Source organism: Coturnix japonica, chromosome 8 (assembly GCF_001577835.2).
Source record: "Coturnix japonica isolate 7356 chromosome 8, Coturnix japonica 2.1, whole genome shotgun sequence".
NCBI classification, from domain to species: domain Eukaryota; kingdom Metazoa; phylum Chordata; class Aves; order Galliformes; family Phasianidae; genus Coturnix; species Coturnix japonica.
The window spans coordinates 24,608,339-24,624,772 of NC_029523.1; the positions used below are offsets into that span (position 1 = coordinate 24,608,339).

A 16,434-nucleotide genomic window follows, 5' to 3' on the forward strand; every position below is an offset into this window, starting at 1 on the left:
TCTTGGTTTTGTTATCAATATTTCTAATCTCAGAAGCACTCATCCTCTTGCAATGTGCCGCCTTTAATCTCTAGGACTCCAGCATGTTCCGTTCTATAGCGTTTGGAGGTTAAAGAGGAACCTAATCTTTTTTCAGACCTTTTTCATCTATTGGTGCCATAAACTGGTGGGTGGAATACAGAAAAGCATCAGTGCCTAAATACATAGCTCCTTTTTAGCTTTGAACATGAATTCACAAAGTAGTCATACTGTGCTTCAGTAGGGGCATCTCAGAGTTGGAATGATTTGCTATTAGTGGATTACTGGTCTGTGTCCCTGTGGGAAATCACTGATATTTCTAGTCCTGTCTTCAAAGTCTCACAGAAGAGTTTGGTTTGAAAGTTGCTATTTCCATCTGAAAAAAATCTGCTTGTTCCTTTATGATTAATTATCTTTTCAATAGTGAAGATTTTTCTCTATTTAAACACTTGAAACTTCTTGTGGGCAAATCAGCTTTAAATTCTTTTGCTGATGAGCTGTTTTTAGCTGTGTTTTTTCCCATTGTACTTGCTGGAAGGAGCTGTGCTAATTTGGAATCACTGTGTAGCAGTGTAGTCCAACATAACAGGGACTTGGTGGGTTAGAAGTGTTGTACAAAGCTTGTCCTGAGCCATAGCAAGATGCTGGGTAAGCCTATGTGTCTCATGTAATTTCACACATATTCTAGCAAGTATTTACTGTCTTAAATGGCTAGGGGCCAAATGTTAGGCTCTGAGTTGCTAGCAAATTACTGTGATACTCATTTACACTGGTGGGATGATGCCAGTCTTACCTCCAAAAATGTGTGGAGCTGACATTGCAGTTGGCTATTTGAACTGCTCCACACAAATTTAGGTTCATGAGTTTATAAGTCTATATGCAAGTTCAGCTTCCATTATACCTAATAGAAAATTTTATTCTAGATTTGATGTTTGGGTGTTCTGCAATTCCCAGTGATAGCAAAACTCATTATAGGCATTTGGGCTGCTCTATTGGCACAGTGCACTCGGTGTTCCTTTTCTAAAGTGCATCCTGCTATTAGTGGTGATGTTGCATGGGATAGAGTTGAATGCAATTTGATGAAATCACACAGCCAACTGAGGCACGATCCAGTTACTGTCAGCTATAAAACTGTTGCTTGGACGAAGGAGCGGCTCTTGTCATCAGACCCTGAGCCCGTTCTTTATGCCTGCTATGCGCCGCTACATGCATCATTATAGGAGCTGTCTCTATTTATGTGAGGTAATAGAATTTTACTGTACATTATAATTCAAATTATTAGTATTATTTTTAATTTTAACCAAAATGAAGATGAGGGTCTAAATATTACCATGACACATAAAAACTGAGTTCTTCCTTTAAATATTAAAAGTTTGTGGACTTCAGGCAGTAGAAGACAACTCTGCTGAGCATTTCTAATGAGAGATGGGGGTATGATTCACTGTTTATTTTCAACCTCTGATTAATATTCATATTTTCATTCCTGTTACACGAGTATTTTGTCAACAGCTGTTCATTCTCAGTTGCATTTTTCTTACATTGTTACTTCTTTTTCTGTTTTCTTGCCTAAAAATCTGTGCTCCAGGTTTTAGTGTTATGATTAAGTGCTATGTATGAGCACATGGAGCTAATAGGATGATGTGTTGTGTTTTTTTTTCTCATGCACAGATACAAATCATGTAATTATTTTTACTTTGAATCCACCAGAGAAAGTATGGGGCCCCACCTCCAATGAAATTGCCACCTCCTTACAGAGCACTTGAAAGACTGCACTCAGAGGAAGCCAGCGTGGATGAAGAGGAGGAGGAGGAGGATGCTTGCGCAGAGAGTAAGTGATGCTACTACAGTCATTGTGTCAGATGATGTTTTTGTGATGTAGTTGGGTTATATGAGGTGATAAACATAGCTGCCTTTTTCTGCTTCTGTGATGGAATGGCAGTGTGCTGTGTGGCAATAGGATCTAATCCTCAGACTTGTCCTCACTGAGGGCTGCTGATTTGTAACTTACCTGGCCTTCTCTTCCCAGCCAGGATCCTATAGCTCTCTTCAGAAGAGATGTAACGAGGGCTCTGCTTTCAGTCTAAAAAGGTCTAAGTGAGCTGTAGAGTGCTTGCTTTGGCAGTGGTGTCACCCATGGAAGTCAGACTTTGTGCTTTACTCTTCTAATTTTGGTGGTAGCTGAGCAGTCTTAGGCTGAGAACTATGGGTGCATGGTCCTCACCCAGCAAAGCCTGCAATTGATTTTGGGGCATTGCTACTTAAACAAAACATATTCCTTTAAAAGAAAAACATGTCGATTTATTGTTTCAGTGCTGTTCTGAAAGAAGCTGTCCCATCTTTATGGCATCTTCTGGGGAAAGGTTCTGCAACTATCTTTATTTTCTTTCTTTCTTTCTTAACCCATTGCAGTGATTAGCACCCTGTGCAGCCATTTAGGGACTTAGTAGTGCAACTTGAGAGTTTTCCACAGAACTGATATTCCTCAATATCGCTTTATGAATTCCAACTTAGACAAATGCAGTACTGTCATTCATAGCTCGTCTTGCATTAATTATTTAGAGATAATAAAATCACAGGTAAGAATACAACATTATTTTCTTAAATGAGACACACCGATGCTTTTAGTTGTTGTTATTGCACTCTCTTGTACCAAAACAGCATACTTGTTTGATAGCAGCAATGATGTTTTTCCTCATCTGTTTCTTGGAGTGGGTTATATTTTCCCTAGTTAGGGCCGAACCAAAGCAGACAGTTGCCATTGTAGCTTTTGCCCTTGGAGGCTCCCGCCCAGTGTAAGCTCTGATCCTGAGGCCTGCTGAAGGGAAAGCTCTTCCAGCTGCTCTTTCTGACTTCCTCCTCCTTGCTGGCAGTGGTGTGCCATTGGAGAGAGAATTAATGAGATTGGTTGGTTTATTGGTGGTGGTGAAAAGGTTTTGGAAGAAGAGCAAGAAGGTTTTTTTGGTGTTTTGGGTGATTTCAGTCCAGGAAAGTACATGCCCTCTTGACAGCACCAATTTGTATGTTCGTGTTGGTCTATTCCTTGTTCACTTGATATGCTAGTTCTGTGTTTTTATGAACTTTATTATTTACTGAGCTTCACTGAACATGAGGTGAACTTAATGTATTGTCTTCTATATTAAGAAAATTAGGTATCCTGGAAGGAAGAGGTGTCATTTCAGGTGAATTCATGTCACAGTCTCTCCTTCTTTCATTTACACCCCATGGTTCTCAATCTGTGCCAATCATGTGGACAGCCTTAGAAGGGCATATTGAGGTTGTAGAGCTGTTATATCTGCATATTCTGCTTGTGCTACTGATGGATGTAGTTATTTATTTATTTAGCATTCTTATTAATACAACTTAAATATCGTGAACCAACTCATCAGTTTCTTTCATATGGCAGAAATCACTTGCTTCACTTCACGCTTTTTCTCCATGCTTGTCCTTCCATACCATACTCTCATCTTTTGCCTCATGTTCTTCATCATTCCTCATACTGAAAATGAAAGCAAAGCACTGATAGACCTCCTACTGTAAAACAGAACATATTTCTTTCCTTTCTATCCTGTCCACACTGCATCGTAGTCTCTATGTTCAGTCTGTTTTCCCCTTAAGGTGGCTGAATAACCTTTTGATATTGATTTCCTTTCCCCGTTGGGATTTCAAACTCACTTGCCTTTTTGCAGTGCTCCCTTTTGTTTCTGCTTTTCCATCACAAAACTGTGGCTTTCATTGCTGGCTCACTTTAACAGTCATTTCTTGAAGGTGTTCTGCCTTCTCTTTTCAAAGGTAGTTTTTTTATCCAAAAAGGGTAAATCCTTATTGGATGTTGAATTTGGTGTACAGAAATTTCATATATCCTTCGCGTTTCTGCGGTTTAAATGCTGAGCTCCACTGACATTGCAAAGAGGATCCAGGGTTTTATTTATTTTTTTTCAAATAAGTCTTCTTGCATCCTTACCTTCGGACTTGCTTCTCTTTGTATTCCAAATTAATTTGAACCATTAGTGTCTCAAAGGTCATCTTCTAAGTTCCTAAATAGTGTTATGCTGCATATTGAAGGCAAGATGAAAATAGCATTTCCTCTGTTGGATCTGTATCAGTATCCAGCTCTGACTGTGTACTGTGCTGCTTGTTTACTCACTCTGTGCTTTGACTTCACTATTTTAAGGCTCCTAATTCACATTTTCAAATACTTTTGTAAAACTCGACTCCTTTGGAGGTGAATGGCAGCTACAGCCCTAACAGCTGGACAAAGCCAAACTTACAGGATTTGTAGAAGACAACTCGTTTCCTTCCTTGCTTATTTAACTGTGTGGCAGACCAGCTTGGTGATCCTTCACCCTGCTGCAAAAAGAGCCTTCAGAATGCTTCGTCTTAGAAATAAACCTGAAAATATTACAGTGACAGAGGTGATTTTGGAGAATGTCACTCTCTGTAAAGAATTACTCCTTTTTAGGTTTCCCAAATGTTAAAAACATCAGATTTTGGATAGAATTAAAACAAAAACAAATAAAAACAAATAAAAGGGAGGGAAAGCATACAAAGGAGCCATTTGTACTTCGGAGCAGCTGTGCTGCAGACTGTGTCAATAGGCATTGGTGTATTTTCCTTAGTGGCGGATGGCCGTAGGTGTGCACTAAGAGTCTGCTAATAGACTAATGTGCACCCTGTTGTGGCTTATTGCCGTAATGAGGGGTTAGTTGTAAAAAGAAGCAGAGGAAATGGATGGGCAGAGTAGTTTGTAATGGAATGTTTTGTAAGCTTTTCCTTGGGGCATTCCTAGCTGCACAATTTGGATATATTTTTGTAATGGAGTTGAGGGAATCATAACTGAAGAAAAGCCTTAAGAAACAATTATTAGAAAATTGTCAAGGCAGCCACTAGAAGAACTTGGAAACTTTGATTTCAGTTGATAATTTATTTATTTATTTTAGTAAAAGTTCTTGTCTAGTTAAGAGACTGAGATTGATCCGGTGGGTTTCAAATAAGCCTAAAATAATAAAAATAGATAATAAAAAATAGTGAAAGGTGACTAAGATAATGGTCTAGATGCTGCAGCGCTCAGACTTCCTGTCTGCAAGGATGTTTGACTGTATCTAATAAGGGGATAATAATGCCCCCTTCCTTTTATTTTGTCTGCGGATAATGCAAAAATCAATGAAGCTGTAAGAAAGCGTAATGATTTGTCTTCCTAACCTGCTTTTGAGGAATGGCGCTGCTTCTACTGAAGCAAAACTTCTTTAATGTTTCAGCCATGTGTTTTCCTTTGTGATCGACCTGTGGCTGCTTAGGGTGAAAGAGGGGCAAGTCTCCCTGTGTGTGTGGATTGGCTTGGATGAGCGAACCCAAGGCTTTCACAGATTCCATAACGTCAGTGATGTTGGTACTCATGGGAGGGGAGGATGGCTTTCAGCAAAAACAAAAGCTAAAGAATGGTACAGAGATCAGCTGAGACTTAATGGAGTGTATGGCCAAGCCCGTGGGGTGCTTTAGGTGCGCCCTCAGGAGGTGTTTGTGTTCTGCTGTGGATGAAGATAGCAAAATACCATTGTCCCTTTGGAAAAGTGCCAGAATGATGACCAGTAGCTAAACAAAAACATGGATAAAGCAGTTTAAGCTTTGAGTATCCAACAGTGTGGAGTATGCCTGACATAAAATGGTGCTGAAACGGAGGAGATGGAATTTTAATGTGGGGGCTGGAAGGGGTGGCAAACCAAAACCTGTGATCTCCAGGTGAGGCAGCTTGTGTAGCCAAACACTGCCTCTCCAATAGATGTCACTGCAACCAACAGCAAATAGAGAAGATGTTCAAAGAGTAAGAGGTAGCCTGGAAAAATGCTTCAAGCTTTAGGAAAATGAAATTTTCAAAACAAAACAAAAACAATTGCAATAATTAATTGTCTTAAATATATTAACAAGTGTATTTAGCGCAGTGTGTTTCTAAAGACCGTGCAGGAGTCAGGATTAGACAAATAGAGCAATGACTTTATTTTCTTGCTGCGTTAATCTCTGTTTAATATGACTGTACCGCTAATCTGCTTTTCCTTTTCTTATCCTGACCCATAATTAGCTAAAAACATGTAAGTTTTGTCGCCAGCCCTACTAGAGCATCCAGAAGGGCTGTGCATCCCAGGCAGACAGCGAGCTGCTGTGCCACAAGAGGATAGATTACAATGCTGGTGTCACTGCAGTTTGGGGCTGGGGGTTAGTTGGGGTTTCTGTAATTGCTCTGTTTTCTTCTGTATTTGTGAGTCACGTGCACAGTTTTCAGCATCTGATGAAGTGCTGCAAAAGGAAATTACATTTTTGATGAATTAATAGTAAAATTGCAGCTGGGACTTGTATTTTTTTTTTTCCTTACTGTGTGCTTGTACATAATGCACCGAACAGATGGCTTTGTGTGTGCTGTGATACACGCTCTAAAGAAAGGACAATGATCTTTAAAAATGAACAAATTAATGGCATTACCAAAATAACTGAGAATTTTGAGTTAATTTAAACGTACCATTTGGAACAGAGAATTAGTAAGGAATTCCCAAAATGAGTGAGTGTATTTATAAATGGAGAAAGATGTTTTATCTCTTTAATTACTAAATGAGGGATTGTGATTCTCCTCAATATTTTGGTTCAGCACACTCGCTGCCATGGAACTAATACTGCTCATTCGGAGTTGCATTAAAATCCAAGTTAGGATGAAGTTTGAATTTTTCTTGTGCTTTAATAACAGATGGGTTTTGTTTTCTGACACGCTAAAAAGCAGCAACAAAAATCCACAATCAGTGCTGGGAAACTGCAGGATATGCAGCATTGGTAAACAGCATATTTAGTGGAGCCGTTTGACTGAGGAGTGCAGTTTTTAACCCCTGTTGTTTGCACGAGAAGGATGCTTCGATAAATAACGCCCATTAACTGTTCCCTTGCCATGATCAGGGCCATTAAGCGTGGCAGTACCTGCAGCTCGCAGTGACACAAACAACCATTTGAGGTGACTCGTGTTGGGGATAGAGATGTCATTTGAATGCTAGCACAGCCAGGCAGTGCACAAACAGCAGCCGTGGAGCATCAGTGGGTCAGATGTGGGAAACCAGGGATCTGCTGCTCCCTGCATGCTTGCATAGGCAGCTTTCATCTGCTGGCAGATGTAACTGTTAGCTTGTGGGTAGCTTGAAATTAATATAATTGATGGCATCTCATAATAGAACCAGACAGACGGTTTGCCCTTAAGGAGAGAAAAATCTCAGAAAAATAGGCCCAAGGTCGTCAGAAGAAAGACGAGCACTGAGCCTGTGTGAGGATTTGAGCTGCTTACAGCACTGAATGTTTGTCAGGAATGCAGATACCTTGAAGTACATGCTGGTACAGCAATGGTACAAGGGGGTTTCCCAGGTAAGGATTCGAATCTCTCTCTGTATTGTGATTGTTTCCGGCAAGTCATTTTGAGTATGTTTAGTGCTATTTTAGAACTAGGGAAGTGCTGGAGATGGAAAAATAATGGCACGGATCTTTCTTTTTTTTTTTTCCTCAGTTTGAAGCATGGACGTATAGCATGATTACAATAGTGAATGCATTTAATATCTTGAATGTATTTTGTCTTCTGTTTCCTTATAAATCATTGTTTCTGCTGCGTGTTGGTGCTGAACATTCTTATATACAAAACTGGTGCGAGCACGCCGGTGCTTAAAGTACAAGAATTCCTAGCATTAAATTTCTTGCTATATAGAATAATCTACTCTTCCATAACTGTTATTGTAATGCAGAGACAGATGGCTGAATTTTCTTCACTTTGCTTGTTAAGAATGTGTTAGGTAAATGTTTTTAGACTAAAATAAAAAGCTGCTGGGAAATCTAAACTGAATATTCAGCATTTTCGTGGTATAAAGAAGCAAAACAAGAATAAAGCAATGTGATAATAAACAAACGAGCTATTTGCAATGAAGGATAATCTAATCTTTAAATATTGCCTCGGATTGCATTTGTTCTTAGGTATGATCTTTTCTACCAATACAAACCAGGTATCCGGAGAATAGCATTAAAATGCAAGGCATGGAACGTACCGATTTGATGCTTTAAGGTTATTAAATTGTTTAAGGCACGGTGCAGGAAGCTTGCATTGCTTGGGATCTTTGATCTTACTCAAGTGTCACAGATAAGTAATTTAATGTAACTCTGAGATAAAGATAACATCTGTGGTATAAATCTGCATACACAGGTATTGCTGTGCAAACTTGTTAAGAGATGATGATAGAGGTACATCTTTATATCGCTCATTGAAGAGCACTTAATATCACTGCAATGACTTGCAACTAAAAATATGTTAAAAGGATGCAAATATTTAAAGAAATAAATGAAAGACAAATACAAGCCAGTGAAAGGTTATTATGTGTTTATATCCTTAAGTGTCTGATTTTTAGATAGGAAGGTATCTTTCATCATTACCGTCATAAATTATGTTGATCAACTGCACCAAAAGAAAAATAGAATAAGCTCTTCTTGTGCATCTTGCCTTGTCCTGACTAGCAGAGCATTGCTGTTAGTTGGAATACAGAGTGCATTGTTTGCATAATAGCTCGGTTCCAAAATGGTCTGTTTGGTTTAAACAGTAACTCTTCCAAGTATGTAGTGGGAACAAGCCTCTAACAGCAGGGAAAGTAAAAATGTGAGATGACGATAATTTTATTCATTACAGATGTTACTTAATTTTCCACAGTATTGCAGTCACTGAGACAGCTGTCCGGAATAACTTCTTTAACTGTTTGAGGAAGTAGAAGTATTTTTTTCTTTTTCTCTTTTGTCTTAAGACTTGATTTTCCCCCATTCAAAGCAGTGGCTTAGGGGCTGATTGTCAGTTTACCTTCTGCTTTGTGCAGATGTATGATCACTCTTTATAGATTAGCTGGCATTGAAAAGCCGTCTAGAATATTTCTCTGTAGGTATGTTAGCTGTAGTGCACTGTGACAGGCTACTAAAAATTGCTCTGTGGCGTGTAGTGGTCATGTGCAAACTGGAAACAACTGGTAAGTTAAATGACACTAGGAAGAAGATGTGTGCATCTGCCCCCAGATGAACGCATCAGTTATATTAGTGAACTCAAAATACCTCTAATATATTGGAATTGGAAGAGGTGTTGTGGTGATGGGCTGGAGTACAGGTAGTTCTTTCTGCTACCCCAGAAGTAACAATGAGCCTTTTGTTATTAAGATACTGATAGGTACATCTGCTTGCCTCATGAGTGCTTAGAGATCACAGCTTGAGCTTGCCTGTCTCTGCTTCTCCCCAAAAAGTTACCAGAGACATTATTTAAGCATTGATTTTTTTAAGGGGGGCCCCATCAAGGGAGCGGCAAATTTCTGTTGCTGTGAATGTAAGAAGTGCAACCTCTGCTGGACAGGGAAGGAGGGAAGGTCTGTGGAGCACAGCCCCAGAGCCAAGGATGCTGGGTGTAACGGCATCCCTCTGCAGACAGCTCCAGTGCAGGCTCTGTGGCTGTCAGCTCTGTTCTGCATGGGTCCTCCAAGCACCCACCAGCAGCATTAAGGGGCGAGTGCCTCTGGGCTGGGCAGCTCCAGAAGGGAGCGTTTTGCCTCAGGATGGTGTTTCCACCAGGCAGGTGGCATGGCAGGTACATCAGCCCATGGCATCTTGGTGCTGTGCACTCCTAGATGTCCCTCTTTCTGCCCGCAGACCTACGGCTGTGATTCGGAATTCATGAGCATAATTGGCTGGGGTTGTGTTGTGGAGGGAAAGGAGAGTGGGGAGCAGCATGGAGGAATGGGGGTTGTTGATTAAAACATGTAACTGGGAAACAGGGAACTTAAGAGGACCGTTGGGGTGTTGATCTGGGGGAAGGACGGAGCTTAAGTGTGCAGGAGGACCTCACTCTTCTGCCCATTCATGTGTGCATATAGTCCAGCACAGCACCAGCAGCCTCCTCTGTCCCCAATAGCGATGCCTGAGCAGTGAGATTTAGGAACTCCTGTTCCAGCAATGAGTGTATTGCTGCCAGCTGACAGAGCTACTGGTGGGTCATGTGTGGGCTGAAAACTTGCCTTGACTGTCCTGTTTTGTGATTGTTCTGTCTGCACCAAATGCTTTCAACTTCTTTTAATGCTTTACGCATTTTCAGATGTCTTTTCTTTATCCCTTATCTGAAAACTAAGTGCATTAGCTATGACTTCTGTATTAATAGTTCATCTTTTATCTGAGAATTCAGACCCACCAGCTTAAGGAGTATTTTCTGACCTATAAATGTTAAATTTATGAACCAGGTGCTCAATAAATGAGGTGGGAAGTTGTCATTTCCATGGCGTGACGATCCAAGGAGTATTAAGAGATATTGAACGTAAGTTCTCCTATCTGTAACACTCTGTTACTTAGAGTGGAACCACATACCTGAATTAGGAGTAATTGGAGGGAAATTCCATAGAGTATGTCAGCACAAGGCATTCGTTTGTGTCTGCAGGTGGAGTTCAGTGGTGCCTCTTTACACTATGAGAGCAGAGCTTTTACTTCATCCAAACGATTCTTAAAGGTACTGTGCTATTTGGTGTCCATGCCTCCTGGCGCTCTGGGAGCAGACAGCAAGCAGTAGCATTTGCTATAACTTCAAACAATATCAGAGTGTTCCTGTGCCATATATTCCTTCAAACCTGGGCATTTTTTCTGTGCTAAACTGTAAACTTTAATGCACGCTGTGTTCTGAACCAAAGAATCCATTTCTTTCAGGTGTTTGGCAGTAAAGTTAATTTTAAATCACATCAAATCTGGCTGTAATTTCCTCCATTTTGTAGCCTGTTATTCTCTTAGGGATGCAGCAGGTTATTTGAGGATTATCACAGTATCATTTTGTTGTGTATCATTAATGCATTTGAATAGGCAATGCAGCAGTTTTAGAGCAAGACCTTGTTCCAGGATTGAGTTGTTAGGTGCAGAAGATATGATTTTTGAAAAGCTGTTTCTCTAGGGAAGAAATCCATTAAGTGAACAGCCTGAGAGAGTAGCAAGTAAGGTGTCACCAGAGGGATGAGAGAAGAGCAGATGGGAAAGCAATGAGATGAGTCCGGGACTTGATGGATGAGGGAGTGAGGGAAGCTGTATGCAAGGATGAGCACGGGCAGCAGAGGAGCGAAGGCCATGGATGATGTTGAATGGGATTTGCTGAGGCGTGGGGAGCAGAGCAAAGCCTTTCACTCACAGAATGTGGCAACCGTTCTTTGTGCATGCTGGAAGTACGTTGTGGTGTAGTGAGTTGGTGGGACCTGTGGTGGTACACACTGGGCAGCTGACCTGCTGGGAAAGGGTTGGACAAGGCAGCAGAACCCACCACAGCTCTTGAAACTGGGGCAAAGCCATTGTACAGCCCTTCCACTGGCCCCTGCTGGGCTGGTGCTTCTGCTCCAGCACTACTGCCTGGTACTGGGTGCCTGAGGACAGAGACCTGGGACAGTTCGGTGCTGCCCATGGCAAGGAGCTGAGTGCAGTTGTGAAGAGTTTAATGAGCACTTCTGTGAGTGCTGCAGCTAATGAAGTTGGATTCCTACAGGTGTGTGTCTCCTGCTCGGCTGACGCAGGTGTGTTGAGGAAGGTGTGAGCCCTGATTTAAGCTTTTCGTGTGGCTCGAGCGTTTCTAAGGGCTTTCGCTCGTGAATTCTGTGGTGCTTTAATAAAGTGTGATCTCACACTGAGGCCTTTCCCTCAGTCTGGGAATTTATCAGATTTTTCTCTCCTGCACAGATGGCTATTTTTGCAAACCTTTTATAGTACCTTTGAGACCTCTATTCCACTATCAGATCTGCATCAAACTGGCCAGCAGGTTCAAAAGTTCTGGGCTGGGACAGGAGTTTGGATGCACAGCTTTGTTTCAGTAAGGAAGCAGAATAAAATGACTTAATGCCTTGGAATTTAACTTTTATATTTTACACTCTTAATTTATGTTATTAATAACCATTGGAGCATAACCACTGGGGTGCAGTTGGGAAGTCTTGCTGTCTGTTGCAGCTTGCTTAGGCTGTTGGCTATCTTGGTTGGCCTTGTGTAGTGAGATACACAGAGCATCTTGATCCTTCTGGAGCCACAGTTTCTAGAGGTTAGATGGCCATTTGAATTTTAAAATCAAATCTTATTAAAGGCAGGATCCAGGGATTTCCAGCTTATAAAACTGACAGTTTATTCTTGAGGAGCAACACTTGAAAGGCTCTGGATCATCCCTCTTTAGGCTAAACTTGCACGAAAGAAAACATCAGTTGAATATCAAGCTGAAAGAATTACAGTAAAAACCACCATATCCTACTGAGTTTTCCCTGGAGCATTTGTTTTTTAACTCACTCTCTCAGTTGATTTCCTTCTCCAGTCAGAATTGGAAAAGTCTATTTAATATGGTGGAGTTTATCCCTTCAGCTCTTCCTCTTTGGATAAATCCTTGGAGATGGATTTATTTTATTTTAAGGGTTTTTTGCTTTTTTTTTTTTTTTTTTGCCAGAAGAAAAAGAGAGTGCTTGGCATATTGCAAGTATTTTTTGCAAGCACATCATCAATTTCCTGATTATAATTATTCTCATTTAAAAACTGCCCAAAGCTTAATGCATTAATATCTTTATTTCATTAAATACTTTGAAGTGAGGCTGTTTGTTACCTGTTGACATATTTTTGGTACTGAAAAACCTGTTAAAATTCTCTGTCTGTGATTTCATTTTTCTTCTGCAGAGAACTGGAAGCCTTGCTCAGCACTGCTTATGTGAAATGTGCTATAAGCAAAGGTGTCTGATGGTAATCCTTCACTTTATTTCACTCCTTGATGGTGAGAAAAGAGGTCTGCTACTTCAAAGAGGTTTAGAAATTTCAAGATAGCGTTTCTTATACAAAGTACTGTCCTACTTGATCAAGTTACCAGGTTGTATGATGTCATAAACCAGATTAATTGCTTGAAGAGACTCTCAGGACAGCTGATCAAAATAAGACATGTCATTTATTTGGGAAGAATATACAACTGTGTCCTGATCTCACAGTGATTTCAGTTGGTGGGTTTTGCATGGGGATGAATGATCTGTTCATCTGTCCAGGTCCCCTCACCTCTAGAGGAGAGCAGCTGGCTGCAGTATTGTAGGAGTTGCTCTGTCACCAACACTCTGGCACATTGATCCCAGTTCTTACAGAGCTGATACTTTCCGTGGCAGAAAAATCTTGGTTAGTAGATTATATACACTTATTTTCAGTTTATAACACGTAAGAGAATTTAAAATAATTCTAAGCAATAAAACCTTGCTTCTTCAGTTTAGTTGTTCAGCTATATTCAAAGTCATTGCCTTGTCATTGTCCTTTAATGCTCTGTTGTTTCTCAGTCTGAAGCTCCTCGACATGAGACAGTCTCACAGCAGGCAAGTCCCTGCTCCCATCCTCCCCAGCTGCTTCCCATGCTGGATGCTTGTTGCTCTTCCCTTCCTCAGCCTGCCTCAGCTCTCTCATCCAGCAGAAAGCTTGCCACATAGAAGAGGAATGGTCTCTGGGTTAGTGACCTGTACAGGCTCACAGAGGATGGAGGGTGTTCTCCTCCAGCTCTGTTTCATGTGGGACTTCTCATGGGTTAAACCCACGTTCTAAAAATAAGAGTGCTGTGCATGGATGCCTTGCTTTCTTCTTTTCCATAAGGTTGGGAAAGGTCTTCACGTTGGTGTATAGCTAGTGTTGAGGCACCAACTCAGCAGTGAAGCGTGTGGGCTGAGCACAAAACAAGTTCTGGAAGCTGTGGGCTGTGTATGGGTTTCTCTACACAACGCCTATGCCAGCTGAACCTGGCTGAAAAGCAGCCAAAAAGTGTAAGTGGGGGCTTGCAGATTCCTTCCTCTGAAGCAGGAGGGGAGCAAGGGGCTGTGTTCAAGGTGGGAATTGCAGCCCAGCACTTGTGTTGGCCCAGCTTTGTAGCTCAGTGGCTGGCTTGGGAAGGGGGTCCTGTGGAGCACAGCTTCCCCAGGTTGCAGCTAGCACACCACAGAAGCACCTTGCTATGAGTCAGAAATATCGCTCAGAGATGCAGTGTAGGTCTCTCTCTGCCTCCCTCATCTTGGACATGAAGCTTTGCGTAGTGAGCCAACAGTTGCCCGCTGCTGGCTCTACTGTTAGCTTGTGTATCTGTTTTACTTGTAATGCTTTGATGAATATGTTAGATATCATAAACAGGATATACATGTAATAGCTACAGATATAGAAGATAAGAAAGACAAAGTAGAAGAATTGTTAGTGGGTATTTTTTTAACAGAAGAGGTTTTAGAGTGAATTTATAGGTACATATTTATTTTGTTTTTAGACATAGAGCTGGAAGCCTCCAGCACTGCCAGGTGTTGCAGTCATTTTTCATTTTCATTCTTCATTTTACCTCAACAATCAAAGGCAAGTCATGACATTGGGAAACTCGGGATTATGCTTGAGAGAAAATCAAAACCTCCAAGCATTCCTTGATGTTGTAAAAAGCTTGAAAATGTAATTCAAGTGCAATTTGATAGCTCAAAAAAGACCCCAGGACCTAGGACCAACCCAGGCTTTCTCTTACTAAATGTCTTGGCCCCATGTTTTTATTTAACAACACGTGGCATCCTGGCTGTGTAGCCAAGGTTGGGTGTGCAGCACCCCAGAACACAGCACAAGGATGGCCTTTGGGGAATGACCTCTCAGCAGCAGAGTGAATGGGAGAGCACGGATCCTGTGCAAAAGCATGGCAGGTCCTAAAATGCACCAAGTAAGTTTTAAATGGCAACCTCTAATTATCATAGCTTAAACAGCAACAATAAAATATTTGGGAAATGTATGTGTGCACTTAGAGAGCTGGGAGAAATCTGGACCTAGAGCTGCCTGCAACAAAGCCCTGTTCTATCTGTAGCTTATTCAACCAATTCAGTGGGAATAAAAGGAGCTTATCAAGCTCGAACAACTTGTTAGAAACTGGAAAAGGATATTTTTCTTGCCCAGCCTGTGAATAAAATGAGGGGTGTGAAGCTGAGAATTGTCAGTTTGCAGATGATGGAAGTGTTTGTGGCTGTGGTACGTGAGGGCAAAACCTCCTCCATGGTCCCTGTGTGGAACTTTCCCTTAACAAGGTGTTGGTGAAGGCCCAAGGACAGACAAGAGGAAATCTGACAAACTGGGAATTAGGCTGTTTAGAAATGCTTTTGATCACCATACAGCCTTGGCTGCTCTCTGCTGTGAGCAACAATACTGTTGTTCAATATTCCAGCTTTAGATGAAGGCATGCTGTAGGAATAAAGAGACAAGTTTTCTTCTATTAGTCCTAATTGGCATACTTATACATGATAATTCTATTACAAAGCTATTGTTTGTGCAATTTCCTTTCCAATTCAAATGTTATGTATCACAAGGAAAACTATCTAATATATAAGAAATGTTTTCAATATCTGACATAGGTGATAAATATTGAGCATTTCAACAGACACACATGAAATGTTTGCTTCCTTAAGCGCTTCCATAGTGTTTTATCCCCAGAGTTGGCCTAAGGGTGGAACACACTGTATAAATACCAGCTTTTATCAGAGGTAAATGTGTTTTAGTGGCAAGCAACTGGTAACAATCAGCAAAATAGCTAAGTATATAGACATCTTTATATGTTATATACTATTATATATTATATATATTATATATTATAAATATATTTATATATATATATATATACACATATAGACGTATTTTATATATATATAAAATAATGTGTAAAATAGCTGATTGTCATCTCTCTTTCCTGGGCCTTCTTGATGTTAAGCCATTTTCTTCCCTGTACTTTCTATCATAGCTATGTGGGTGTTTTCTAGGGCCTTCCAAATCTGGATGACTCATCTCCCTTCAATATTTCCTAATTGTTGTCACAGCATATTAATAAAGCTTCTGCATAAGCAGACCTGGACCACTGTCACTTCTTCTTTAACATGTAAAAAATGAATCCAGTCTTTGCCAGCTCAGTGTGTCACTTTGCTGTGATGCCAGGCTGTGCTGCAAGCCATTGTGTTGCACTCTTCTCTCTGCCCTGCTCTTACCTCCAACACAGAACAGCTTCTCCATGGCATGATCTTCAGCCACTTGAGCAAGTGTGGTTGGTGCTTATGGCTTCTTACTGCAATGTTTTCAGCTTGGTGGCTTCTGATCTGTGTTTCACCAGCAGTGATACTTTCTCTGGGGATCTTCCTTGAAGGGATTTTCTTTAGATCTTTGGGCCCATCAGTACAGGTGGTGTTCCCTGGTCAAAATGCCTTTATTGTTACATCCAAAAGCTTCCTGTTTTTTACATCCTGTCTCCCTTTAGATGGAGGAGGTTCAGGTTCCTGTTGGAGGTTCAGGTGAGTCACTGTGCAAGCAATGTCTCAGCATCCTGGCTTTTGAGAGATGTTCTCTGCTTCACTTTCCAGTTAGTTGGGGCTT

At 40.9% G+C, this 16,434-nt stretch overlaps 1 protein-coding gene across 6 annotated transcripts in view; it reads left to right on the forward strand.

Annotated features, from left to right (window-relative positions):
* Nucleotides 1-16,434, forward strand: part of PATJ (PATJ crumbs cell polarity complex component) — a 137,085-nt gene that overhangs the window by 60,486 nt on the left and 60,165 nt on the right. For all 6 annotated transcript variants that reach the window (XM_015870723.1, XM_015870722.1, XM_015870720.1 and 3 more), the window contains exon 27: nt 1,726-1,846. In XM_015870723.1, the coding sequence (XP_015726209.1) occupies nt 1,726-1,846 (121 nt within the window). The remainder of the gene's footprint in view (nt 1-1,725; nt 1,847-16,434) is intronic.